At 52.2% G+C, this 26,875-nt stretch overlaps 1 protein-coding gene across 44 annotated transcripts in view; it reads right to left on the bottom strand.

Annotated features, from left to right (window-relative positions):
• CELF4 (CUGBP Elav-like family member 4) overlaps positions 1-22,744 on the bottom strand; it is a 313,604-nt gene extending 290,860 nt beyond the window's left edge. For 39 of the 44 annotated variants that reach the window (XM_043889128.1, XM_043889174.1, XM_043889142.1 and 36 more), the window contains exon 1: positions 22,195-22,744. In XM_043889128.1, coding sequence (XP_043745063.1) covers positions 22,195-22,480 — 286 coding nt within the window. In that variant the 5' untranslated portion in view covers positions 22,481-22,744. The remainder of the gene's footprint in view (positions 1-22,194) is intronic. The other 5 variants (XM_043889151.1, XM_043889153.1, XM_043889152.1 and 2 more) reach the window with 1 other exon arrangement.
• Between the last annotated feature and the right edge of the window lie 4,131 nt (positions 22,745-26,875).

The following is a 26,875-nucleotide window of genomic DNA, read 5'->3' as shown; positions in this document are numbered from 1 at the left end:
TCAGGTGAGTGAAGGCGGTCACCATGGATGTGTGCTGGAGGTGTGTCTGGCCAGGGCCTGCAGGAGAGTCTGCTGGGAGCTCACGGGTGAAGCAGAGGTGGGCTGGACCCAATGGACGTGCATTGGCTGGGGGCTGGCGCCGTAGATCGGAGGCCCCGGGTGGAGGTTTGCGCTGCTGCTGAGGGAGCCAGCGTTCCTGGATGATCCTCTGCAGAGGGCCAGCCTTTGGGCTGAGCGGGGGGAGGGAAGAGGGTCACAGGGCGGGGACCGTCTGAGCAGAGGTGCAGAGCTGGAGCCGGTCTCCCAGGAAGCGGAGGGGCAGCGAGGCCAGGGGCAAGCGTCCGGGCTGCGGATTCTCTCCCTTCTTTTTCTTTTTCGCTTGTTATTCAGCTACAATTCATCTCAGGCTTACTGTGTTCCAGGCACGGTGCCAAACGCTTTGCCTAGATTACCGCATTTCATACTCAAAATAAACCCATTTAGACAGTTTATAGGTTCCCATTTGCTGGAAGAGGAAACTGAGGTTGGCCCAGGAAGTAAAGTGACTACCTTGTTGATGGAACAGCTGGGGTGTGACCTCAGGACTGCCCGTCTCACAGCCCCTGGCCCCCTCTGGAACCTCGACCCTCTCTGAACGGGATCTCAGGGGGCTGGAGGGGAGGTGCTGAGCACAGTCATGACCAACAGCAGAGGTTTGGGAACAGAACAGTGTCGCCCATGTGTGTGTCTCTGTGTGCGTCTATGTGTGTATCTGTGTGTCTGTGCATGTATCTGTGTGTTTATGTGTGTGTATCTGTGTGTTTATGTGTGTGTCTCTGAGTATCTGCGTGTATATGTGTATGTCTCTGTATCTGTGTGTCTATGTGTGTCTTTGTGTCTATGTGTGTGTCTCTGTGTGTCTGTATGTCTCTGTGTCTGTGTGAGTATGTCCGTGTGTCTATGTGTCTGTCTGTGTGTATCTGTGCATCTCTGTCTGTATCTCTGTGTGCCTGTGTGTATCTCCGTGTGTGTGTGTCTATCTGTATGTCTATGTGTCTATGTATGTGTCTCTGTGTTGATGTGTGTGTCTGTGTGTGTCAGTGTGTCTATGTGTGTGTCTGTGTGTCTATGTGTGTGTCTGTGTGTCTATGTGTGTCTGTGTGTGTCTCTGTGTCTGTGTGTCTCTGTGTGTGTCTGTATGTGTCTGTGTGTCTGTGTGTGTGTCTCTGTGTGTCTGTGTGTCTGTGTGTGTGTCTGTGTGTGTGTCTCTGTGTGTACCTGTGTGTCTGTGTGTGTGTCTCTGTGTGTATCTGTGTGTCTGTGTGTGTGTCTCTGTGTGTGTCTGTGTGTCTGTGTGTGTCTGTGTGTCTCTGTGTGTCTGTGTGTGTCTATGTGTGTCTGTGTGTGTGTGTGTGTCTATGTGTCTGTGTGTGTGTCTGTGTGTGTCTGTGTCTGTGTGTGTCTGTGTGTGTGTGTGTGTGTGTGTGTGTCTGTGTGTGTGTCTATGTGTGTCTGTGTGTCTGTGTGTGTCTATGTGTGTCTGTGTGTCTATGTGTGTGTGTGTCTGTGTGTGTGTATCTCTGTGTGTGTCTGTGTGTGTGTGTGTCTATGTGTCTGTGTGTGTGTCTGTGTGTGTGTGTCTGTGTGTGTGTGTGTCTGTGTCTGTGTGTGTCTGTGTGTGTGTCTATGTGTGTCTGTGTGTCTGTGTGTGTCTATGTGTGTCTGTGTGTGTGTCTGTGTGTCTATGTGTGTGTCTCTGTGTTTGTGTGTCTGTGTGTGTGTGTGTCTGTGTGTCTCTGTGTCTCTGTGTGTGTGTGTCTGTGTGTGTGTCTGTGTGTGTCTGTGTCTGTGTGTGTCTGTGTGTGTGTCTGTGTGTCTGTGTGTGTGTGTCTGTGTCTGTGTGTCACTGCACCTGTGTGCACCTATGTCTGGATGAGTGTATCTGTGTGTGCACCCACATGTGTGAGTGTGTGAAGGGAAAATGTGACAGTGTTTGGTCAGGACCCTTTTTTAACTGGTGGGGAAGTCATGGGGCTCTGGCAGTCACACGGCAGTCTGAGGCAGGGGCCTTATGTCCAAGCACGTGGTCCTGGCTGTGGGGAGGTTGTCCTCTGGGGAAGAAGGCTGGGAGGGTGTCCAGCTTCGAGGCAGGAGGGAGCGGCAATCTGGGCTGGGCACTGACCACTGGCTGGGGGTCCCCACAAGGCAGCTCTGGAGACCCCCGAGCTGTCCTCCAGCTGCAGAGTGTCTGCCCCATTTTCAGGGAATTCTGAGGTCTGGGGCGGAGGCCAGGATCCTCATTCCTCATCAGATTTCCCGGGACTTTGGATACAGGTGACCTGGGAAAGGCTGGGCAGGGTGGAGGTCTGGCCTTGGGTGCGGGAAGACAAGGCAGGCTCTCCTGAGGGCTCGGTGTGCGCGGGGGCCGCCTGCTGCGGGTCGTGCAGGAAAATCCAGATGACGACCCTGGATGTGGGCAGAGGGCTGTGCCCTTGGAGTCCAGGGTGGCGGGTCCCTCCAGATAAGCCCACGACCTCGGAGCCCGGGGGCAGCAAGGACAGCCTTCCTCCTGCCTGGCCTTGGAGCAAAGTGAGTTCATACAGGGGCTGGGCTTACGGAGAGCCTGCCCTTCCTGCCTGCACCCCAGGAGCTGGATCCACCCCAAGTGGCCCAGAGATGAGGCGAAAGAACCGGGCCCCTGCAGCTAGATGCAAGGGCAGGGTTCAGGGACTCTGCACGCCCGGACAGAGGAGCATTCAGCCAGGAGCACTTCCTGGGAGCCCCACCCTGGCCTCCTGCGTGCTGTCCTTCCCTCAGGACTCACTGCTTCCTTCCCTCTCAGCGCTGCCTCTGGCCTTGCTGGTGGGGTACGAGTGCCGTCTGCTCCCACCCAGATGGAGGCAGTGGGGAGGGGGCCCTGTCTCTTCACATAGCTGCAACCCCACCCCACCCCAGCTCCCCGCCTGTGTCTCTCTCTCTCTCCCTCTTTCACACACACACACGGCCCCACACTTTCGGCTGTCTCCAGGAAGAGCTGGGTGCTCAGGGCTGTACCTGGGGAAGCTGTGGGCAGAATGTGAGAAAAACGCCACAGATGGCCCAGTCGTGCAGCCACGAAGCAGTGAGGTCTTGGGAGGACAGTTTCCCTTGGCGTCCCACTGCCTCAGGCTGCCCACACCGCCCGGGTGGGGACCCTGCCTCCCCCCTGACCTCCTCACTCATCCCCCATACCCGGGCCAGAGGCCCCACAGAGACCTCCCCCACGCACACTGGCAGAGAACTGCAGGAATGCCCAGCCAGGGAGTTGGACCCACCTTTCTGCTGTTTCTCACATGCACTTGGTAGAAACTCTAGTCCTAGGCTTATAATCTGTCACTTACAGACTGGCCCACCCGGGCCCATTACAGCCCCCATATGCTCGCGTCCATTCAGCACATCCAAGCACGCACGTCCACACGGCTCCTGGCCTGGGCCTCCCTAGCTGAGACTGCAGTGTGCTTACATGGAGGTGGTGTGCATGCATGTATTTACACACACACACAGACACACACATAGACACACACACCCCGTTCTCACAGGGCTCCAGGGAAGGGCTCCAGATCCCAGCGCTCTGCTCAGACCCAGAGCCTCAGGATGGGAGCTGAGATGCTCCAGCTGTGAGATCCCCTTGGGCCTCCTGGGCACAAGTTTTGGGATGAGGGAGCTTTGTGGCCGTGCAGGAACAAGCGAGAGCCCCCGCTGCTCTCTTCCTTCCCTTTCCAGAGCCAGGGCAGAGACCACAGGTCTCTACAGCTGAGACACACACACACACGACCCACACAACATCAGCACACGGGTTACATGCACACAGGATGCAGCAACGCCAAACACAAGGAGACAACACGCATCCACGCAGCACTCCTCCAGAGGACACCGCACGCCAGCAGCTGCCACACCGCGGCCGTTCACAGCCGTCTCCATGATCCCCAGAGCTGCACACGGAGCCTCACCCCTCGCAGCCCGTCTGCACGTTAAGGTCACATGGAATGGGGCAACACCACACACACACACACATACACACACACACACATGGCCTCCAAGGGCAGCCCACAGCGTCTCCTGTCCAGCAGGTCCGGCCCACGTCTCTTCATGGAAGAGAAGCCCCACCCCATTATTCTGGCAAAGTCTCAGTTTCCATATGCTTTGTTCATCCTCCAGGTGGTGAACACTTAGAGAACTCCTCAGGATTTTATCCTTGAGAAAACCATAAGTTTCCCATTCTCTGATGAGCTCCTTGTCATTGCTAACCCTTTGCTCCATGGCATGGGTGTGTGTGTATTCTCTTAATATGGATGCACAGGGCCACTTTGTCTGCCAAGCCTGGAACAAGTGTGGCTCCATAGACCCACGAGAGCCCTGCAGGCCAGGAACAGGCCTGGCTGGATAGCAGAGGGCTCGCTGTGGGAAGACACCCTTCCACGTCTCTTGGAGCCACAGAAGAGGCAGCCTGAATGCTGGCCTCCAGGACAGACCGGCTGCAACCTAGACTTGTTGTCTGATCCCTTCCAATCACTGTTTCCTGGAGGCACCTCTTTGCTCACAGGCCTGGCTTTAGCAGCTCTAGACCAGTCCAGGGCAGATATATGGGGCTAGAGGGGCGGAGGGGGAGTGGGGTCCTTGTAAGGTCTGCTCCAAACTTCTCCAGGACCTTTCTTGGTGTTGGTCAGATGAGAGGAAGCTTGGCCAGGCTCCTGCAGGTGGACACGGAAGGGCAATGGCAGAGGGAGTGTTCTCAGCAAACGCCTTCTGTGGATTTGCTGATTTCTAATGAGGATTCGGCCTGGACTTTTGTGAGGTTCCTGGGCCACACAGGCACTGAGGACTTTTGGCCTTTGGCCTAAGAAGGCTGAGAGGTGAGCTGAGGGGTCAGCGGGTCCCCTCCCTGCCTGTGCGCTGGGCCTGGGTCAGCCCTTTCTCTAAACCAGCTGGTTTTAATTCTCCTGCTCAAGAGGTATGGGGCTAAATTGTGCCTGTGGCCTTGTGGTTAATTAAGCCTTGTTGAGGTCTGGTGTTTTCGAGTGTGTGCTTCCATGTGAGTGCATGCATCTATGTCTGTGTGCATACCTCTATTGTGCATCTCTACGTGGGTCCGTGTGTGTCTTTGTGTGTTTCTATATGTGCATCTGAGAAATGTATTTATATATGTTGTTATACCTGTATTTTGGGGTGTGTGTAGTCTGTTCTCAGTCACTCGGTCATGTCCGACTCTTTGTGACCCCATGGACTGTAGCCCACCAGGCACCTCTGTCAGTGGGATTTTCCAGGCGAGGATTCTAGAGTGGTTGCCTATCTCTTCTCCAGGGGATCCATATTCAAGTGTGTTCCTATGTATGTCCGTGAGTGTATATTTCTTTGTGTGTCTGTATATATGTGTGTCTGTGTATATGTGTATCTCTAAGAGGGTGTATTTGTGTGAGTTACCTCTGTGTGTCTGTAACGTGTACGTGTACTTGTGTGTGTGCACGTGTTTTCAGAGCCTCTGTGAAAAATGGTGTGGAATGATTTAAGAAAACGTTAGCCTGTAATGTCACAGGGCTTCAGCATCCCCATCTGTAAAGTGACGGCGATGGGAGAGATGATTTTTTTATTTACTTCCATAAAGGGAGCTGCAGTCATGGAAATGAGGTGGGCTTGAGAATATGACAGATTTGGTTGCAAATCCTGGCTCCGTGTCTCTGTAGCGTGTAAGCTCCGTCGAGTTGCTGCTCTCCGAGCTTCCGTTCCCTTGGCATTCAAAGGGGCACCGTGACACCTCAGTCACAGTTTCGTCACGAGGATCGGATGAGATAAAATAAGCAAAAGTCCTATGCGTGCCATGTGGTAGGTCCTTTGTCAATAGTATATCCTGTCCATCCTTGGGCCCTGAGGTCAGCGCGAGCAGCCTGTTTCTGACGGAGCAGGACTTTCAGAGCTCCCTGTGGTGTGATGCAGGTGCCGGCACTGAAGACATGACATGACATTGAGCCTGGAGATTTTAACTTTCACGCCTTGCTTCCCCTCCTCTCAGCTCCTTCCAACCTCACAACGACCCTAAGAGGTGGGGTGAGCAGGGGTCACTGCCGTGATTCTAGAGAGGAGAGAGCTCTGAGTGGGGCATCCAGACAGGGCGAGGCCCAGGTGTCCAGCTCCATGGTTGGCACGCCGGCCACTTCTGCAGCGGGCAGTGTCCAGGGCCCCAAACACTGCCTGCTCCCAGGGCCCCCCCTCAGAGGATCCAGGTTCTCTTGCACTGTCAGGCCAAAAGGAAAAGAGATTTCTCAAGACCCCCAAAGCACAGAGACCATCTACTGGACAGATTCAAAGAAGGAGCCTTTTGCACAGAATCAGAGGAGGTGGCCGGCGGCCGATTCTACCCTTCGGAGGAATCATGAAGGAATCATGGCTGGTCAGTCGTTGAGTTGGCTCCGATCTGCCTGTAAGGAGCAGATGCCCCCTTCCCCCATGTGGATGGCCAAGGCCAGATTCAGTAGCTGTGTCACCCACCTCATGTATAGGATTTGACTCTAAGTGATGCTTGCTGGCTTCCCCAAATCCAAACCACCCCAGAGCAGAGTGGTGTGGCCCCAAGGGCAGGGGAGCAGATGCCCTGGAGTTACTGAATGGACTCAGTCTCCCAAGAAGATGCACTCAGCTGCACATTTAACTTTGCACAGGTTGGTAGGGAAACAAACAAACCGAACGGCCATTCCTTAAATCATTGCTGCCCGTTCGGCCAGCGGCTGCCCAGCAGGCCAGGCCCCAGGAATCTGCCTGCTTGGCTAGCAGCCAGGCCTCTGCCCCCTCTGGTTTGCCTGGGCCCCTTCCCTGGCTCACCAGCGCCCGTTCTGAGTCTGAGCCGCTCTGCTGAACCCTGGCAGGATTTGACCAGGTTGTAATTTTCCTTCATGATCCCTTTTTCATTTTTCTTTATAAAAAAGGTATCAACTGTACCTGATTGCAAGAAGGATGAAAGAGGTAATAGACAAGAAAGCACTTTACAGATTAAAATGCTATATAAATGGAAGGCATAGTAAAACATAAATGAAATATATAATTTAACATCCATGATACAGTCTATAAGATGCAAGGTCTGACTTTAAATGACCAAAACACCTTTGGCACATAGGTTATATACGTATGGTAAATGGTAAGATATAGGACTTAATTTGGTATATAACGTGATTTAGAGTACATACTGTGATCCGTTGGATTATATAATACCTTATGACATATCACATTCCTAGCACAGAGGAAAGTAGAATCAAAATCAGTCGACATTAGGCTATTTCGGCATTCAAAACACCAGCCCCAGATTTGCGATTTTAACAGCTGAAGCTGGGATGGCGAAAACTAAAAATATGAATGGGGAAGACATCTCCATCGACCGGCAACATGGCCCACAGGGCGAGGGTCCGTGGGACGGAAGAAACCCCAAGAATAGGTCTGGGGAGAGGGCCTCTTGGGAGGAGGTGGAGGAGGCCTGCTTGGCAGTGATTGTTCCTACTATTTATGAGGCCAGATGAGGAGCTATAGGGCTTGCCGTGGCCCCCGAGTCTGCTGATTAGCTGGAGATTATATTGATGATGTAATAAAAATTCACTTTGTCTATTAAGTTTCACCAGGACAATCAGGAGAGATTAGATAAAAATCAGAGGAAATGAATAATAGAATGGAGGAGAAAAGCCATGAGCCTCCCTCCCTGCCATGGTCGCTGTGGGTCTCCCCTTGCCCTGCCCGCAGCAGGGTCTGGGTCCAGAAGCCCCCAGCCCCACACCCAGGCAAAGCTGAGCTGGCAGCGTCCCCGGGCTGGAGCTGGGCTGCTCTCCGGGAGGGACTTGGTGCTCCAGATACGGCGCTGGTTTAAGTTTACTGACTGTGTTTAATATTTGATTAGACCTCTGGCTTGGCAGCCTCCTGGGTGCGCAGGCCCTGCCGGGAGCCAGGCAGGGTCTCAGCCCCTCTGCTGCCTGCATCCTCGGGTCCTGCGGCGTGGGGGCGGGGGGCCCATGTCCATGTCCTGGCCACGCAGTTTTAAGCCAGGCTGGTCCATGCCTGAGAGCAACCAGAGGTCTCCTGGCCCCACGGTGTCTCTCTCTGGCCTGGCCTGTGCCGGAAATTCCCCCCTTAGGGATGTTTCTTAGGGTTACAGCCTGGGCTCTCAAAGGTCCCGGAACGAGGCACATGTCACCAATGATGGTGACGCATTAAGGTCCATTAGCCGCTAGGGGTGCATCTGCCCAGTTTGATTTGTCAGATCAGCAAGAGGCAGGACTTGGAAGGGACATGAAAGGGAGGTCATTTGGGTAGGGGACTGTTGTCCCCTGAGAGCCTGGGGCTTGGGGCTTGTCCCCTGGAGGGGCTCGGGGGAATGCAGAGGAGGCTGGGTGACAGTGACCTGGGAGGGCACCGGAAGACCGTGTCACTGACCTCCACGTCCCTGCGGGGAGCAGCCAGCCGTGTGCAGTTACTCCAGCTCCCTGGCAGAACCCAGTTCTGATCCTTTCCTGAGAAGCCCCAGGGGTCGGGATGATGCCAGGGCCAAGCTCTATGGCAGGCCTGAAGGAGGAGTCTCCCTCCCCTGAAGAGTGGGTCACAAACACAGCCGCATTCGGGCCCCTACCGGTCACCTCGTCTCTTCCTGCTCCTCTGGGCTGGGTTTGTCTCCCAGAGAGGAAGGAGGTGCCCCGATTGCTCCTCTGCAGTAAATGTGCTGCCCGGGGAGCCTGGCGCCCTTGCCCTGGTGAGCTGTCCACCCTGGGAGCGGCTCCTCCTGGAGTCTGCCAAGACTCCTCCGGACACAAGACCAGCGTCCCCCCAGGAAACACTGTCCTCGGCTTCCTCCCACTGCTTGGCTGCCTGCAGCCACTCCTGAACTGGGGGCCCCCTCAGACGAAGGGTGGGGGGCCTGCAAGAGACTCTTACCTCTGGAACCCCCAGTTCACCTGTCAGGGCGTTCAGCTGAGTAAGCCTGTGGGGGACAGTCTGGACTCCTGCCTGGGTGACAGGAAACATGGGCAAGGGTGGAAATATTTCATGAGTAATTTCTCAGCCCAAGTGGGCTGCTGTTGGGACAGCTGAAGGACACTGCAGCCCCAAAGCAGGTGAGGCCTGTCCTTGAAGGTCCTGTGTGTGTCCCCAGCTCCCTCACACGTATCTGCAACCCCCCTACCTACCCTTGCCCCCATCTCTTCTCCCTCAGCCGAGCTGGTAGTGGGTCCAGATTTATTCAAAGTGAGACATTCCTTTATCCACCAGCCAGAGAATGAGACTTCACTGCAGTGGGACAAAACCGAAACATAATGGAACAAAACGAAACAAAACAAGCAGGCCTTCAGCGAGCCAACCTCCCTGCCCGACTCAGCCGCAGCATCCCAGCCCGGCTGTCCCCACCCTCTCTATCTGGGAGCCTGGGACGAGCCCCCTGGGCAGGAGGCTGGTATCCTTATCTGATGTCTCCCCTGTGGAGGGCTGCTTTCATTCCCCATGCAGGACACCCACATTGGGTAGTCTCCTCTCTTTGTTGGTCTGCTTCTTCCTAACACACACAGTTATTTCATGGTGGTGACGGTGGAGCTTCACCTTCTGGGGAGAGAACTTGACCCTCTGGACACCTGAGTCACGTGTGAATCTGCCTCCTCGAGGGAGCCCTGTTTCTGCCCCATCATCCCAGGTTCTTCCTGGTGCAGGGCATGGTGTGGCTCCCCAGTTGGAATGCCACACTTGCCCTCTGCTTTGCAGAAGGCTGCCCCCAGCCCCAAGGTTGGGAGTGTGACCCCGTACTCCTCCTGGGGCTGGTCTGGGGTCGTCATCCTAGCAGCCGACTGGAGCCGATCCATACCCCTGCTCCTGCCCCAGCAGGATCCTCTGCCAGCCTTAGGGGACCCTCTTCTCCTGGCTGCGGAGCTTCTGCTGCAGACCAGCCCGGCTTTGCTGACCCGGGTCAGAACGCTCAAGAGTTACCGTTTGACTGAGAAACTTGAGAAACTCAGGAGAAACACACCAAGGCTTTGGAGACAGCGTGAGTCACGGACGGGGGTCTTGCTCAGATGAAAGCCGGAGCCTGGCCGCCCCCTGCTCAGCTCTGTGGCCACCACCCGGGGCCCCTGATCCCATCTCTCCCCTCCTCCCCCGGTCCAGTTGTCTGCCACTGTGACCTGATCTGCGGAGTGGCCCCTCCCTGCCACCTCCGGGCACACTTTCCCTGTGGAGACACTGCCTGGTCATCTCTGCTGCACTCCTCTCTCTGGGGACCTGCTCCGGCCCTTGCAGCCCCAGGCCTCACCCTCTGCTCCTCATTCCAGTGGACTTTCAAAGCTGCCCAACACAATCACAACAGAATTGACTCGAATAAATCTAATAACTCACTTATTGAAATCATCAAGATGAGAGCAAAGAGGAGGTCTTGGTTTTCCCGAAAAAGAATTTTAAAAACTGCAAGAGGAAATGAGGCCTGGCAAGAAGCCAGTGGTGGCTCCTGCTCTGCGCCCCTCGCTTGATGGGACCTCGGTTGGTGCCCTGGGGTCTTGGCTAGACCTGAGGGGGCGGGTGAACCGAATGATCACTCATGAGTTGGCCCTGCAGCCGGGCCTGGATTGTCAGGAACACGGTCGAGTGTGCCAGTGTGTCTTCTGGGGGGCATTTGGGGAGCCCTTTGTGGAAGCTGAGAGATATAACAATTCAGAGCTGGACCCGCATCAGACCCCAAAGTATGGAAAAGATTCTGGTGTCCCAGCATATGGAATGAAGAATAAAACCCATACTAAACCATACACTAATTATTCATGTTTGGAACGAAACAAAACACACACGCATTCAGAACTACAGCACTTTCTCTGGATTTTCTGATTCTCCTCTTATTTCATGTTGATGCTGTTTGACAGGCGCCCTTAGGTGCAGGCTCAGGGTCCCATGAAGCCCACTCCTGCACGGGGCTCCCCCGTGTAAGAGGCAAGCTTTCATCATCCTGTAGGGGTAAGGAGTGGGGTACAGGGCCAAGTCAGGACTGTGGCAGGATCGGTGTCTGGGCTTCAGGGGCCCGGCTTGAGAGTCGGAAGAGGGCAGGCGACCGCTGGAGGAGTGGGGAGCCCTCCCACAAGCACAGTTTGGGGGCTCCTCCCCAAAGTAGGGAAAGTCTACAGGAGAGGCCCAGCTTCTGGGTTTGGGCTGTTCTCCTTGATCGAGGCCTTGGGGCCCAGGAGGTGGTGAGGCTCTGTGAGCGAGGCGGGGGCGCCCTTGGGCGCTAGGACCTGTCTTCCCCCAGCACCTCTGTGGCCACACCCAGTGCCTCGTCTGGGTCAGAGAAGGGAGTGGAGAGCAAGGTGGAGATCTGAGAACTGTCCAAGGTAGCCTAGAATAACGAGGCAAGGCCGTTAGCCCCGGGGGGGTGGGTGGGTGATTGAGCAGAGACTGGCCAAAACCCTTGATCCCAGGGACTGGGAGTAAGCGCCTGGCAGGGCTCTGAGTGTGCCTGAGGCCAGGACGGGGAGACAGGTGGCCTGTCTGCTGAGCCCAAGTGCTCCCATGCCAGCCACCCGAACTACTTCCTCTCCTTCCTCTTCATCAAAGGTATCTCCCCTGCACCTGCAAGGCTCTTTTCCTGTTATCCACCGTCACCCCACTCAGGGACCCGGCCTCTAAGGCAGTCTCCCTTCCAGCTGCCGCCACAGGCTCTGGGAACAGAGAAAAGAAACGAGCCGAAATGTCAGCTCTGTTCTCTCTCAGCCAAGCCCCCAGCCACTGGAGTCTCTGCTGTCCACTCCTTCCCCAGAACATCCGCCCTGGTGCTGCCCAGGATGGCCGAGGAAGACCATGCATGGTGTGACCTGGGCTCCGGCAGGAAGGCCGTGAGGGGCCAGGGCGGGCCTGCAGTGATTCCAAGGTCAGGGACGCACGGCCTTCCCTTTTCTTCCTGCTCACTGTGCCTGGAGGTGAGCCTCAGTGAGCAGGAACCTTCTACAGTCCAGACCACTCCAACCCCACCGGCAATGCCGGTGAAGCAAGACCTTAAGCCTCTGGCTCCTCTGGTCTCAAGCTAGTCACAAGGTTGGTTGGATTGGGTGTCTTTTTCCCTGGGACCCCCTAAGCTGCAAAGGGTACACACTGATATCCCCTGGGGGCCAACGTCCCTGCCATGTACCTGGCGATGCGGCTCCAGGCTCACACCGCCCCTCAGAGATGGACCTCTTCACCCAGCAGGCTCAAGGATGCTCACTGTGCTCCATCCGATGAGACCAAACCAAGCCAAGTATCGATTTGACAGAAAGATATGGATATGTTAGGTGGATAATGGTGAGGGGATCCTATTTCTTTCTTTTCCTGTTCAGAGAACACCTCTCCTCCACCTCACCCCGTTGGAAAGCAGAGGCCGGATGAAGGAAAGTGTGCTCACTGGTCACTCAGGGACACCTCGATCTCCCTGGGCTCCTTCCAAGGGTTCAAGACCAGGGAGCCTCTGGGAGCAAGGTCCCCCTTTCCCACCACGGCAAACACTCTCGACGTCTTCGCCTCTCCATATATTCTTAGAACCAGTCAATATGATTAATTTTACATGGGCCTAATTTCCTGCTTTTGCCACGGAGTCCTCCCAGCCTCGCCCATCAGCAGCGACATGATACAGTTTCTGGTTATATTGGTCAACCAAGATATTGATATTATTAATAATGGATATCTATATGCTGACCTTTGTCCACACAACTGAATCACTCTGGGCTGGCTGTCACATTTCTTTAAGAGGTATTGATAAGCCCATTACTGGAAGGGCATGTACAATCTTAGGTGTGTGATTTCACTCACCTTCAAGTATCTCCTGTGCAAATCTACCCTTGTTGGGTGAGCTGGTGTGGGTACGATGCCATGTGCAAGAGGGAGTCTGCAGGTGTGTGCTCGTGTGGTGAGTGTATGTGTGTGTGGACATGCGTGTGTGAGTGTGCGTGTGGATGTGTGTATGTCTGACTTGAACACCGGCCCTTTTAGAGCTGATCAAATAGTCAATTAGAGCATTATAGGGAGGTAGCAGAATCAGAGAGTGCCTACAAATACACTGTGATGTAGTGTTTGATCTTTGGATGCCTCTTGTCTCCTAGGACTAGCGCAGGAGGCTTGGCTTTATAAGGATATTATTAGGTTGATGCTTCGTTCTCTCACTGTACCTGCCAGGCAAGAGGCAGCGCTCACTGGGACCAGTCTGGCCAGAAGGTGCCACGGGGAGGTTCCCTGAGGGCCACGCTGCAAACTGGACTTTGGGGCCCTGCTGCTCCCAGCCTCGGTCTCTGAATCTGTGCAGTGGCAGCAATGCATCTGGCCAGAGAGGGAGTTTGACTCAGCTCAGCCTCCCAGCCTTCTGCACGGAAATTCCCAGACACTCCATAAGGCCTTGATGTTCCATACACACTGGGAGCGTGGCCCGTTGCCTACTAGAAGGTTGCCCTGGTAGAATGCACGTATTGTGTGCCCACGCGTGTGTGCACAGAGGCACACAGATCTCATCGCGTCTCTCCGTAACTGCTGTCATCTCTGTCATTCCTACGTGGGTGGACAGCGTGTCAGGGACAGTGCCTCCATCAAATCTGTCTACATTGATCCGTTCCTGTTTGGACCCAGACACAGTCACTTGTTGGGGGAGCCCCCTCTCTTGCCCCTGTAAAGGGGAGCCAGCTAGCTAGAGAGATCTTTTGGATCCTCAGACATAGTGTATGAATAAACCAGACATGGATTAATTAGGTGTGACTGCATCATTAAATTAGAATAATGAACAAACAGCCATGTATGGCATTCAAATCTGCCTAGAACAACTCCAAAGGTTGCTTTCAAGTAAGTCACCTGTCAGTTTATAGGTTTGGGGGACTCTGGAGAGTGAGGTTCCTGTCATACCTTGAGAAGTGGACTCATTAGGCACCAACTATTCCAGGCAAGGACCATTCTTCAGCGGACACCCAGATTCTACCACCAAATCCAAACAATGGCTTGGTTCGATACAGCATCATCTATGCACACTTTGGCTGTGAGCATTTCTCAGAGTGAAATATGACAGTAGCACGGTGCTCAAGAGACAGGAGGGAGAAGTTAAGAGGTGTGGGCAGCGGATGTGAAATGTATCGATCCCGTAATATTTATGTGGATGCGCACATAGACGCTTATGCACGTGCCCCCACACACAAACACACTCACACACACATACACACACACATCTTTTCTTTTCTTTTGCATTTCCATGAAGTCTGTTCTTATTCTGTTGACACTCCCCATTTCAGCCAGATAGATCTGAAGATGAACTAAGTCCCAGTGGTGTAATTTTAGAAACAGCTGCGCAGCGGCGGCCCCATGCCCTCGGTGGGCAACACCCCTCTCCCTCCCCATCCTAGGATGGAGCGGCTATGCAGTAAGATGTGTTTGTCTTTAACAAAGAGGAAGAAGCAACAGCTCAGAGAAAAGGAAATGAGAAGGAAGGTCGCTTGCCTCACCTCGAGCAGTGGGATAGCCTCATGCAAGGGGGCTTTGTTATAGCAAGATCTGTTAAGTAATCAGAAACCTTTGATCTGGAGCCGCTCTTAACAAAGGTGATAATTAATTAAAGCAGAGTGTATTGCACTAAAGTAACATTGCGGTCAGTTTATGCGCTGTCCCGAGCCGGCCTTCGGAAGTCTCCGTCAATTAAACTCTTGTTGGAGGCCAGTTCATTATCAATTCCGCCCCCCCCAAGCTTTGATCAATATTTTTTGGCTGTTCCATCCTCGCAGAAGCAGTACTGTGTCTGTGTCGGCGAGGGCACTGGTTTATTTACATCTTGCAGATAGCCACGTAGGATTTGTTCCTGAGCTGAGCTGCTGGGAATCGCTTCATTTGAGTGTCAGTCTGCTCATGCTGGCGGGGAGATACAAGGGAGGATAAGGGAAACCAGAGGTGGAGCGCGCAGAGGGGAGCAGCCCCTTGAACGCACGGTCCTGAGCGCGTCCGCTGCTGCTCCCAGAGGGACTCAGAAAGGAGGGCAATTGCCCTGGGGCGGCCCACTGACTGCTTTGTTGGTTTCTGTGGGCAGAGCTGTGGCTTGGGCTTTATACCCATCCCGGGACCACTGGAGATCGGATGAGTGGAGATGGAGGAAGCCCTTAGGACAAGCACATCAACTCTGGAAATTCCTCTGTCACTATTTCTACCCCATCATTGTCCTTTTGCCCTGACATCTTTAACCACACCCTCATGTCACCAAGTGGAACATGGATCTTTCTCTCCAGGCCCACTGTGGGATTTCTGAGCGCATCTTAAGTAACAAGGGGGGAAAGAAAAGAGGGAGATGGAAGAAGATGATAAAAGGGCCTCAACAGAGCTGGGGGCTCTGTTCCCCTCACCTAGGCTATTTGGGCAGGATTAGATGCTTCCTGTGATTCTTGAAGATATGTGTATTTGAAGGGCTGCAGAAAAGGTGAAAGTAAAGGAAGTGAACATGTTTTCCTTGCAGAGAGCCCAAAAGGTGGGCCACCAGGTCCCTGCCACCTCCGCATGCATTCAGGTTAAATGCAGCCCTCTGCTTGCCAGGGCCTAGCTCGACTGACATGACCAAGTCCTCTGTGTGTGTGTGTGTGTGTATGTGAGAGAGAGAGAGAGAGAGAGAGAGGAAACACTACAAGAGGAAAGAAGGACTGGGATGCCAAGGGGCAGCAGGTGGGGTAAAGAATGCAGTTGGTGGAGGGAGTGATCCCTGCAGAGAGCTGGGCTCTGTGGTTAGCCACTGAGATCTTGGATGCAAGGTCATTTCTAAAACGAGTCAATAGGTGAGCAGAAGTGGGCAAGCCTTTGAAGAGCAATGAGTGAGGGGAGATGAAACCTCTCCCCGACCTGGACATTTGGGTGGGGATATCAGGCTGATGAACAAGAGCACACCTCCACACTGGAACTTAGATCATTGACAGATCCAAGCCACGAGTTCTGAGGTGGAGCATGCACGTTAATCACAAGGACAGTGTTATTCTCTTTTCTCCATCAACCATCTCCCTGACCACACATACAGCCTTGCAATATGAAACTATCCCTAACATCATCTCCACGCCACTTGAATTCATCATGTCTTCCCTGCACACACACACACACACACACACACACACTCACTCACTCACATTTACACCAACACCCACGCAGGCTGCAGCAACTTCCCTCCCCCAGCCCTCCAGTACCCAGAGACACACACAGGTTTTCACACCCTCCAGCTCTTCTCTCAGCATGTCACATGGGATTTCCCTTCCAAGTTCAGAAGCTGCTGCAGTTTCAGCCACTGTAAACCAGTGCTCCCAGCTACTGACTGGCATTTGGACCTCCCAATTTTCAGTTTTCTTTTTTTCTGCCTATGATGTTGGAACTTAATTTCTATTGCCTCTTCCTCTCCTCTATGGAGTACTCATTCCAGATCTTCTCCAGTGGGATCCCTCCTAGGTCCGTTTGGAAACTGACCACCTTCCGGTGATGTGGAAGGTGTGAGTTGTGCAGTGTTTTTCCCTAATCCGTCAGAGGCAAATGAACCCAGCTGTTTTCTCAACCAAAGAGGTGGTGTCTTGGCTATCTCCTCAGGCCTCACTCAGAAACTCCTCTCCCATCCTGGTCTATAAATTACAATAACGAGAATGATGGTGATAATAATGACAGTGACGGCCTTTGCTCCAGTCACTGGAGTGTGCTGAGATCGCTGGGTATTAGGAATGCCCCCTGAAAATAAGCTCCTTGAAAGCACTCTGAAAACTTTACAATACACAGAACAGAGGGGACGTTTGCATATCTGTGGCATGCATTTTTGTAATTGTTTTCCTTTGGGTTGTTTTTAAGCTATGACTTCATTCAAGAAAAGCTTTTCTTTTTGTTTTATTTTGGTTTTTTGTTTGAGAAGCCACAAACATCAGCCAACTGGAGCAGGTGGAGAGAGTGAAAGTATGCCAAGGGGGTTCTTTCAACCCAATCTAGAATTCCCATTAAAGCTGAGTGGGGGGGAAAAAGAGTGTTAACATCTCCCTGTTGAATTGCAGTAAAATCTAGGCCAGCCCTGGTTCCCATATGTGTGGGATGCGCTTAGTCATGCTTGCACATGGATGCATGTACGTGCACATGTGCAGATTAATTTATTTCTCTCTGTGTGTGTGTGTGTGCACACATGTGTTGATTCTCAGGAAGTGTGATAAATGAAATCATGCACAACCAGCAAATAACCACCAGCATCTTAAGTAAACTAATCATTTCCCAGTAGTTTTTTTCCTTACTCCTAAATAGAATACTTAGCAACATCTGGAATTTGGAGGTTTTTAAAAAAGGGGCTGTGGTTTAGATTTATTTTAACTTTGCAATGATTACTATTGCTAATTTTCTTTAGTGAAACTTATTTTTTAAAATATTTTTCTTCTTTTTTTTACTACAGCATTCTCATTTTCCATCTCTTTCTCACAAGGCAAATCTTTCTTTTAAAAGCTAGATGTGTGTGTCCAGCCACTCTGCCAGTGTCTTTCCCTGGACAGAACAGAATTTTTATTTTTCCAAAGTGTTTTTTTTTTTTTTTTAAGTTCATCTTAATTGAGCTGATGACCATGCTGATACTTTGGCTTCCCTGTGTCTTAGACTCATTTGAAAACAGAAATCAGATAGAACCTCACTGGCTTTAATTCACCTACCTCGGGAAAAAAACAACGAGCTCTCTCAGCTAAAGTCAAGCAGCGGAAACTCGGTGATTTTCTTACATCTTACACAAAACTATGAGACATAATTTTATGAAGCTGGTCACAAATCACCCAAACATAATCATAACCCTTGCCCTTTCCCTTTCCCCCAGTTGCACTCCAAATCAAGGGGCCTGAGGAATTTCCTACTCAGATACCATCGAAATGAGAGGTTGTGAACCTGACGATGAGTATATTTCAAAATGATATACTCTCCAAGCTCAATTCACAGAAGGTCCCATTACTCTGTCCCCACCCTCCCTCTGGATGTAGTATGAAAGTATGAGGGGCTGAAGTCCCTGAAGCTGTGGCTCCCAGATTGGCAGCCCCCGGGGCTGCTAGTGGAGTATATTTTCCTTCATGTAGTTGAGGAAAATCTCAATGCAGAAGGGTTATCCAGGCCACAGATCTGTTCTGACTAGTTAACAAGAGGGACTGTGATGAGGACTCGGCTGTTTAGATTAAAATGCATTGCAGGCTCTGGGAACAAGCACACATCAGTAGTAAAGGCTGTTTAAACCTTTGGGGACAGCCCTATGTTTAGATTACATTAATTCATAAATATTATACTAAATACCACTTAAATTGGACTTAAATGACTTCAAAGATAATGCATTATAATATGGCTATCCAGAGAGCACTAGTCTTTATGTCTCCCAGTAACTCAGTCTTTGCTGCCTCCTATCCTGCTAGACAAGACCAAAGTTATGAATGGATTGTGGCTTGTTCATGTGTGATCCACTAACTGCATGTGTGTGTGTTAACGGTCATGACTATGTGTGCGTATGTATTTTCAGCCCTGCCTCTCCTCTCCAGAAAATACAAGGAAAAAAAGAGAAATAAATAAAAAGTGAGAGAAGGGAAGAATTAGACTAGTGGGCGACCTGTTTCTTCCTCCAAAGGAGAACATATCTACAGGAAGAGGCAACATTGGTCCTCAGCTCACTTTTGCTGCTACCCCGGGAGTTTACCTCTCTCTTCTTTAATCAATAGCACAATGTCTTTCTCTTTGGAGCCTGGAAAAACAATCTTTCTCAAAGTGCTTCAAAGAGGGGAGAAAAGGAGGCTCTGAGTTGGCTGGGAGAGTTTGCATTAAACTGGATTGTCTTTCCTAGGTGTTGTTTCTTCAAATTGTTCTGGGCTTTTTTTCTTTCTTTCTCACTCTGCCTGGCACCCAGATCTGCCTTTGCCCATTTGCTTTCTGGTCTCCAGGGGGTGAATTTACCTTTACAGTAATCACCCCAGTCCACAACTGCTATTTGCTGCCTCCCCAGCCCAACAGCCTTTCTCTGATACGGCTGAGTTTGTTCCACAACACCCACCTACTCCCTCCTCCAGACTCCCAATTTGACTGGAGTAATTGCCTTTTAAGGTTCACTCTACGCATGGCAGGTATTCCATTAACCCTTAGAACTCTTTCCTTCTTTAGTTACCAGAGATGGCAGGTGGCCAACAAATGGATACCCACCTGAAATCTCATGCACTTAATTTAATTTTTACTTATTTTTTTCTTCTTCTCTTAACCAATAATATACTTATTCCATCCACACTGGAGGCCAATATCCTATCATGTCTCTCAATTTTATCCCAGTCTGATTCATTAGAAGTTAGAAATTCAAGCAGGGGAAAGAAAAAGCCACAAATATACCCTGAAACCAGGCTTAACAAAGGCACGTTTCTATCTCTAGCCTCATGTTATAATTCAGAGTTGGGGGAAATCTAGAAGCCAAATGCAACCCTCATTCTTCAAGCCTCATCATGCTTTTTGACTTAACAGTAATTAATCACCAATGGCAAGCGAGTAATTTTTTAAGGTGGCCGGAGGCTTATTTTATCAGGATTAGCTAATAAATCAGGCTGTATCACTGAAGGAGGAGTTCAAACTCTTCTAGGACTGAATAAACCAGCCCTCGGAAACTGTCTCATTTATTCAGCTCTCTCGGATCTTCCAGGCACTGTTAGGGACATTGTGGCCCAACCTTGCCTATAAAAATCCAAGGGATGGAGAGGCAGGAAGTTTCATAGGGAAAAATATATGCTCAGGCTCTGAAGGGTGAGCTTTGACAACGAGGCACCCAGAGCCAAAGGGCCTGCCTGCCCCCGACTGAGCCAGTTTAGGGGAGGAATTATTTAGAAAATGAAGTTTGGCTTGACCTAGGAATTCTGGCCAGATATGTGTATATATATATATATATATATATATATATATATATATATATATATATGATGTGTTACATATGATACCACTATATCTTAACCTTCTCTGCCTTCCTGATGTAAATAATGATAATTCTACGTCTTTACTATAATAAAAGGGAGCCCCTAAAACCATCAGAAACAGAGTGATGATACCAGCAGGGGTCTTGAGAAAAAACCAAGGAATATTGTTTAAGATTATCTTCATTTAAAATAAAGAAGCAAAGAAAGTGCTCCAACCCAGATCTCACAGGGAGCTCAGTTCTTCACAACTGTCTTTTTAACCTCTAGTGGATTCTGATTTTTTTTAAACTTTAAAATCTCAAATCCCCACATGAACCTATCATTAAGATGGGCAAAGAATTTCCCTACCTCTGCTTTTTAATTTTCATTATTGCTATTTTAAAATCTGGGGACATATTAAAGTGACAAAGGTTTGATGCAAACCTTGACTAGCTTCTAGGGAGCTTGATTGGAAAGGGAAAAACTACAGAGATATGGTTGTCTTGAGAGGGAGGGTGATAAAAGGGGAAAACAAATATTATTTTGAAGACTGCCTCCCCATTCCAGCTTTCCAGTTTCTCTTCTGAACAGACAGACATTTTCTCCATATTGAATAAAGGTTGGTTTCTCTTTCCATTACAGCCCCCACCCTCACCCCACCCCAACAAACCCAGTATATTTCCATTCTGCTGTGTTTTTGTGCTACTCAACATGCCATTAACTTTAAGATTTACTCCTCAGCAGGCAAGCTGGAAGATGCTAAAGCCAATAAAAACTGCTCTCTGGGACTCCAACTATGAGGAGTTTGGAGCTCTGCTTAGTATTCGGATGAAGGGAGGGCTGGAGAAGGAGGGAGGTTGTGATAGTGAAAACCACTGCTGCTCAGAGAACCAGACAGCTCCGCACTCTGCACCTAATGTGCCGGAGGATCAGCTCTGTTCATAGCCCATTTGTGGCCAGGGATGAGGCTGCTCTCTGTGTGTGGGTGGGTGTGCGTGTGCGTGTGTGTGTTTTCATCTTTAAAACCACCAGCTCTAACACAGCACCTTCAGCAGCTCTCCCCACTACTGTTTATTAAAAACGGAACGTCCATACACATCCCTTACAACTTCCTTAGCCCGGTGCTCCCTCTCTGCCTGACGATCAATCTCTCTCAGAAAGCATTTAACTTGCCCACACAGCTCCAGCCCAGATTAATTCCCGCTGCACATCCTATACATTACTGTTAGGGAGCAAGCACTGGGCTAATTTCGTCACCCACCAGCCACCCACACACATTCTACAACTGAACACGTTTGGGGCTCTGCCTTAAAGATAATAAAACAAGGAGAAAACAGGCAGGCTGCAGACAATTCCCATGACCACTTTCCTAAAAAGTTGCTGGGTTTTAATTCTTTGATCATTCTGATTCCCCCTCCTCCAAGCACTCACTAGCAATGATTGCTTCAAGGGAGAGAAATAATGTACTATAAACCTCTCTGCACGGTGAGTTTGGGATAATTTAGGATACACCCTCCAAAATGCCTATCTTTCACACACACATTTTTTCCCGAAGCCCTGCCTGATTTCTTGAGAAGGGGGATCATTCAGGCTTCCCTGACCCCCCCACTCTACCCAGGGGATGGCTGGTTCCTTGCTAATTCTTGCCTTAGGTTTTGTCCCTCTTTCCTTCAAACAACCAACCCCCCACCACCTCCTCCACCACTCAAACCACAACCGGATTATTCAGGCACACGGCTCGACAGGGAGAGTTTACTGTCAGATTGATAGCGAAATAAAAATATCTCTTTGAATTTGTCACCTTTCTTCTTTTTAGACGGCTGCGCTCCCTGCTACTCTGACCCGGAGCGGAGAAGGAGAAGACCATCTCCTGTTAGCATTTTCAGCACCACGGCGGTGGACAGCACCCTTGGTTCCTGGCCGGCTGGAGAGCCCGCCAGTCCGCTCAGCGTCCCGGGCTCGGCCGGCGCAGCCGTCCCCATCCCAATCTTTCAAGTCGCTGGACCCAAAAAGCCAAGCCCTGATTTCTCTCGATCCTCTCTCTCTCTTTCTCTTCTTCTGCTCCCGCTTCTCTCCGCACGAAACCGCGTCTATCAGCTTCTTGCCCAAAATCCAGCCTTGCCCCAGCGAACAGCTTCCCCATGCACCCCAGTCCCGGTCTCCGCTGCCCGAGCGCCTCCCTCCTCGGCGTCCGCCCGAGGCTCCCTCTCGCGCCGTCTCCCGCTCGCTCTCTCGCTCGCTCGTCGCCGGCCGCCCGGCCCGCCCGCCGCTCCTTCTCCCCGGCAAAGTTGGGAGGGAAAGGTGCACTCACCTTTGTGCATGCCTGTGAACCTGTCCTTCAGAACCGTCAGCTCGTAGATCTTGCCGAACTCCTCGAAGAGGGGCTTGAGGTCCTTCTCGTCCAGGTTGCGGGGGATCTGCCCAATGAACAGCTTGATGGCATCGTGGTCCTTCATGGGAATGGTCGACGGGTTCCCCGGGCTGTGGCTTAATCCGTTCATGTGCCCGGCGCTGCCCGGGCTGCTGCCGAGCCCGCTGGTACTGAGGCTCGCGTTGTCAGCCTGTCCGTTTGCTAACGTGGCCATCTTTATATACATAGAGAAAATCTTCTTTCCTTTTATTCTTTCTCGCTCGCACTCTCTCGCTCCTCTCCCTCGCAAGCTCGCTCGCGCTCACACACGCACACGCACACACACACTCGGGTTCTCTCCCCCTCGGTTGCTCCACACCTCGCTCTGCGCTCGCTCTCTGCTCTCTCTCTCTTTCTCCTCTCTTCTCTCGCTCGCGCTCTCTCTCCTCTCCCCCCTCTCTCCCTCCCTCTCTTCTCTCTCTCTCTTTCTCTCTCTCTCTTTCGGTCTGATCTGATTTTTTTTTTTAAATTTTTTTTTTTTTTTTTTTTTTACATTGAACAGACAGGATCTCTGTCCTTTCCGTTTAAACAGCCTGGACCGGTTCAAGTTCGCAGTCAGACCAGGGGTGGGGGCGGCGAGTGCGCGAGCGCGGCAGAGGGGGGCGCGGGGCCGGGAGAGGGTGAGATGCGGCGGGCGTGGGTCGGGGGGGGGGCCCGGCGCGGCGGGCGGCGGCTGGGAGCCGGGCGGCGTGGGGCGGCGCCGGCCCCCCGCGCCTCCCCCGTCGGCGGCCCCGGCGAGCGGCGGTGGTACAGTCCGAGACGGCCCCCGGCTATAAATAGCGCCAGGCGCATGGCTCTTCGGGAGGCGCTGAGATTCCGGGCCCGGCGGCCGCGGGGAGCGGGTGCCAGTTAGGAACGGGGCTGCTGGTCTTCTCTTTTGCGTTTTGGGGGTTCTTTTTGTTCATAGCAGCAGGTGCAACTTTTTGTCTTTTCTTAACAAAACAAACAAACATTGATTTTCATTTTCTCGTGGGTATGTAGGGGGGCGTTATCCACCGAGCTGCGCTCTATTAGGGCGCCAGGCGGGCGAAGCAAAGGCTGGGATGGCGGGCGGGGCGGCGGCGAAGGTAGAATGGGCGCTTCTTTTCCTCCCATCTGGTTCCCTTTATTTATTTATTTAGACTCGAAAAAGCGAGCCGGCTTGGAGGAAGTCCGCCCAGCGATCCGAGTGCGCATTGATCAGTGTCGAGAGAAAAAAAAAGCTACATAAATATATATTATGTGGATAAATCTATAGACAAGAGCTCTCTCTCTCGCGCGCGCGCTCTTTGCTTTTTTCCCTCCTCGCATCCCCAACCTGCCAGAGTAACCCCAAATCTTCGCCCTCCCGCAAAACTGTCTACCGCCAACCGAGCTACCTGGGGAGGACGGGTCTGGGGAGCAGTCGGGCCGCGCCGGGGGGCCGGGGCGTAGAGATTCGGGGCCCGACCCTCGTCCCAGCCCGCCCGCGAAGGCTGGAGGTGGGTGTTTCCGTCCGGGACGGCCTCCCCGCCCCGAAGCGCGGCGGCTGCACCGGCAGGCGGCTGGCGGGAGGAAGGTAGGAGCCGGGCGCGTCGGCCGCTAGCCCGGCGGGGAAGCAGGCAGCTTCTGGGCGCGGTGGCCGGTGAGCCAGCATGAGGGACTGGCTTGATTTTGCCCTTGTCTGCTTTACTGGTTCAAATTGAAAAAAAAAAAAAATTATTATTATTATTCTTTTGTAAATCCACCATCAAAAGAAATAAAGTCCCCGAGTCGCTCTCCGGGCTGCGGCCGGACTCAGGCACCCGCTGCGTGCGCTGCCCGCCTCGGGCTTCGTTTGCAGCACTTCCCGCTCCAGAAGTGCGAGGCTGGGCGGCACGTCTGCGGGAGAGGGCCGAGGGTCCGGCCGCCCAGCCCGGACTCCGCCGGGTTCCCCATCCGGCCCGCGGTGGCCGGGACGTCGGCTGCGCCGGCGAGGGAGTGGCTGGCACGGGAGCTGGGTTCGAGCAGCCCCGCCCCTGGGAGCCAAGGCTGGTGGTGAACTTGATTGGGGAAAGCAGATTTTCCTTTTTAATGATATTTACCTGCGCCCCATGCTCTCCTACATTTGCGTTTCCAGGACGGCCTCTTCTCGGCTTCAGAAACCCAACCAATTAAGATAACGCGCCCGCTCCCTCGCGGGTTGCGGGGCAGAGCTGATGGTGTGACCCTGGGCTGGTCCCCGTCGGCCCCTTTCCGGTGTTTTGGGTTTCTCTCTCTTTCAGCCCTCGGCTGACGTGACGTTACTAGACGATATGTTAAAAATTTAGTTAAGGAAATGAGACCCTAGCTGCCTGAAAACCGAGACCCCGCCCGTTTGGTTACAGCCACGACGCCGCCAAGCGCTCCAGCGCCGGAGGAGGCCCCGAGGTTCGCTGCCCCAGGCCCGGAGTCCAGCCGGGACACCTCTCCTTGACGATCTGGGGCCCAGCCCTCACAGCAAGTACAGTTCTGAGAATTGTGGAACTTCATCCTTTCATTTTAAGACACTCCTGCCTTTGCTTGATGGAATCCTGTGTAAGTAGAGTGGGTTCATAACTCGGTTCAGGGCTTACATTATCCAGTGTTATCTGATGGTCTATAAAAGGCCCAAGTTGAAGGAATGCAACAGAAACTCACACGGAGAGCTTCCCTGCCATGTGGCTGTGGGCTTGGCCTGCCTGTGAAGTGCTCTAATAAAGCACCGTGTTCCTTGTAGCCACACGGAGGGCTTGAGCTGGTGGCTGGGAGATGAGTGCGTATGTCTGTCAGAATTATGGGTGCTTGTGTGGTTGCAGTGTAGTTATGTACCTAGACCCTGTTTGTGTCTATACTCTGGGTGTGTGTGCGTGTGTGTGTGCACCCACTGGGCTAAGACCTCCCTGTCCCCTTTCCCACAGGACGCATCAGCAGAGGCCAATAACTTTGTTCAAAACATCACTTCCAACATTATCCTGTGGCACTGATACTTACTCCCAGAATCGCATGACAGAGTGGAATGTATTTTCTGCCATAAAAGGGGAGTTTAGGAGAGTGATTCCTTCTTGAAGCCTCTTTTTCTCCCTGCCTCCCCCCCACCTGCCAAAGTGAAGTGAGGACCAGGGGAAGTAAAGACAGTGAGCTGAGGGGGGCTGGGGAAAGAGGGGCCTACACAGAAGAGGGAACTGAGGTTCATGGTCCACTTCTTCCTGACCCCACCTCAGCCCCTTCCCTCCAGGTTCAAATAAATTATTCACAGGCATTTCATTATTCATATTTTATTATTAATAATAATAGCCAATACATAAATAAAAGCAGCCCCTGGGCAGGAGTGAATTGGGGCATGGAGTTGTTACTGAAGGGGGACGTCTGGTTATTTCAGAGGCCTGCAAAGACTCCTTGCTCGTGCCTTTCTGCGCATCTGCCTCCTGCAACCTGGTTGCTCTCCACAGCCGGACCCTGGACCTGAAGCTCTGAAGAGCCTCTTCTTCCCTAGGGAAGGTTCCTGACTCTCCCCTCTCTCCCATCTGAGGATGGCTTATTTTGGATCTGGGCTGTCTTCCCTTGCACATTCTTCAACTTTTAGCTCCAGGGCAGGTGTGTGGTGAAACACCCCACCTCCCCCCAGCTTCCTGGGCCAGGAGCGGCTTCTGCCAAGGCTGGATCTCTTAAAGACGCAGTGAGGATCTCTTCGGCTCCCTCCTTTCAGCCACAGCCGAAAGATAGGGTTACCATGACACAGACAGGTGTCTCAGGACATAAAGGGCCCCTGAGAAGAGAGTAAAGAATGTGGTTCGGTTGGTGCTTTGGCCTCCTGTCCTTGATCGCCTAGAAAGACTTAAATATTTCTAACCTTCAATCATCAAAGAGAAATGTAATTAGAGGAAGATGGGGGCAAAGTATGAGTCACTGTGGCATTTAAACAGATTGAAAACTTTTTCTGCAAGTGCCACTTCATGGCCACAATTGTTCCATCCATTGAGAGGGAGAAGGCTGGCAAATGGAAGGGGAACTGGGAACAATTGCTCCTCATTTGCTCTCTGCCTTTGGGGTTTACATGTTGATGCTGATTCATCTTTGGGGATGTAAGGCACCCCATCCACGTGGTGGGAATCCTGGCTCAGGGGGTATTCTTGTGTAGCCTCTTGCTTCCTGCTGTCACTTCCTTTTGCCCCCTCCTCCTTGAGAAGGGAAGAGGGCCTCATTGTGCTCAGCTCCCGACCAGCTGGGGCACATTACTCCCCCCGCTCTGGTACCCACGGAACCACATTTGCAGCTCTGGCCATGACCACACACCCTCAGACCTGCACAGGCTCTCCTGCCTGTGAGTCTTCTTTCTCAGTTGAGACTGGGACTTGGTGGAGGGCGGTAACCAAGCCATCTGGATAGGCAAGGGCACACAGCAGGTGCTAGGGTGGAGTTTCTAGGTCCCTTGGGGGCAAGGCTGTGTTCATTCAAGTAGACTCTAAGGATGGGGGGCTGCAAGGCCTTGGGCAAACTCTCTCCCAGAAGGAGTTCAAAGCCCAGGGTGAGACACAAGCAAGGTAGAAGTCGCATAGCAACTTGGCTTAGTGGCACCCACTCAGTCATTCTTGCATCGATCCAGCCCATCCTCTTCTCCCCTGGC

Source organism: Cervus elaphus, chromosome 27 (genome assembly GCF_910594005.1).
Source record: "Cervus elaphus chromosome 27, mCerEla1.1, whole genome shotgun sequence".
Classification (NCBI taxonomy): domain Eukaryota; kingdom Metazoa; phylum Chordata; class Mammalia; order Artiodactyla; family Cervidae; genus Cervus; species Cervus elaphus.
This window is presented reverse-complemented; position numbering and strand designations above follow the sequence as displayed.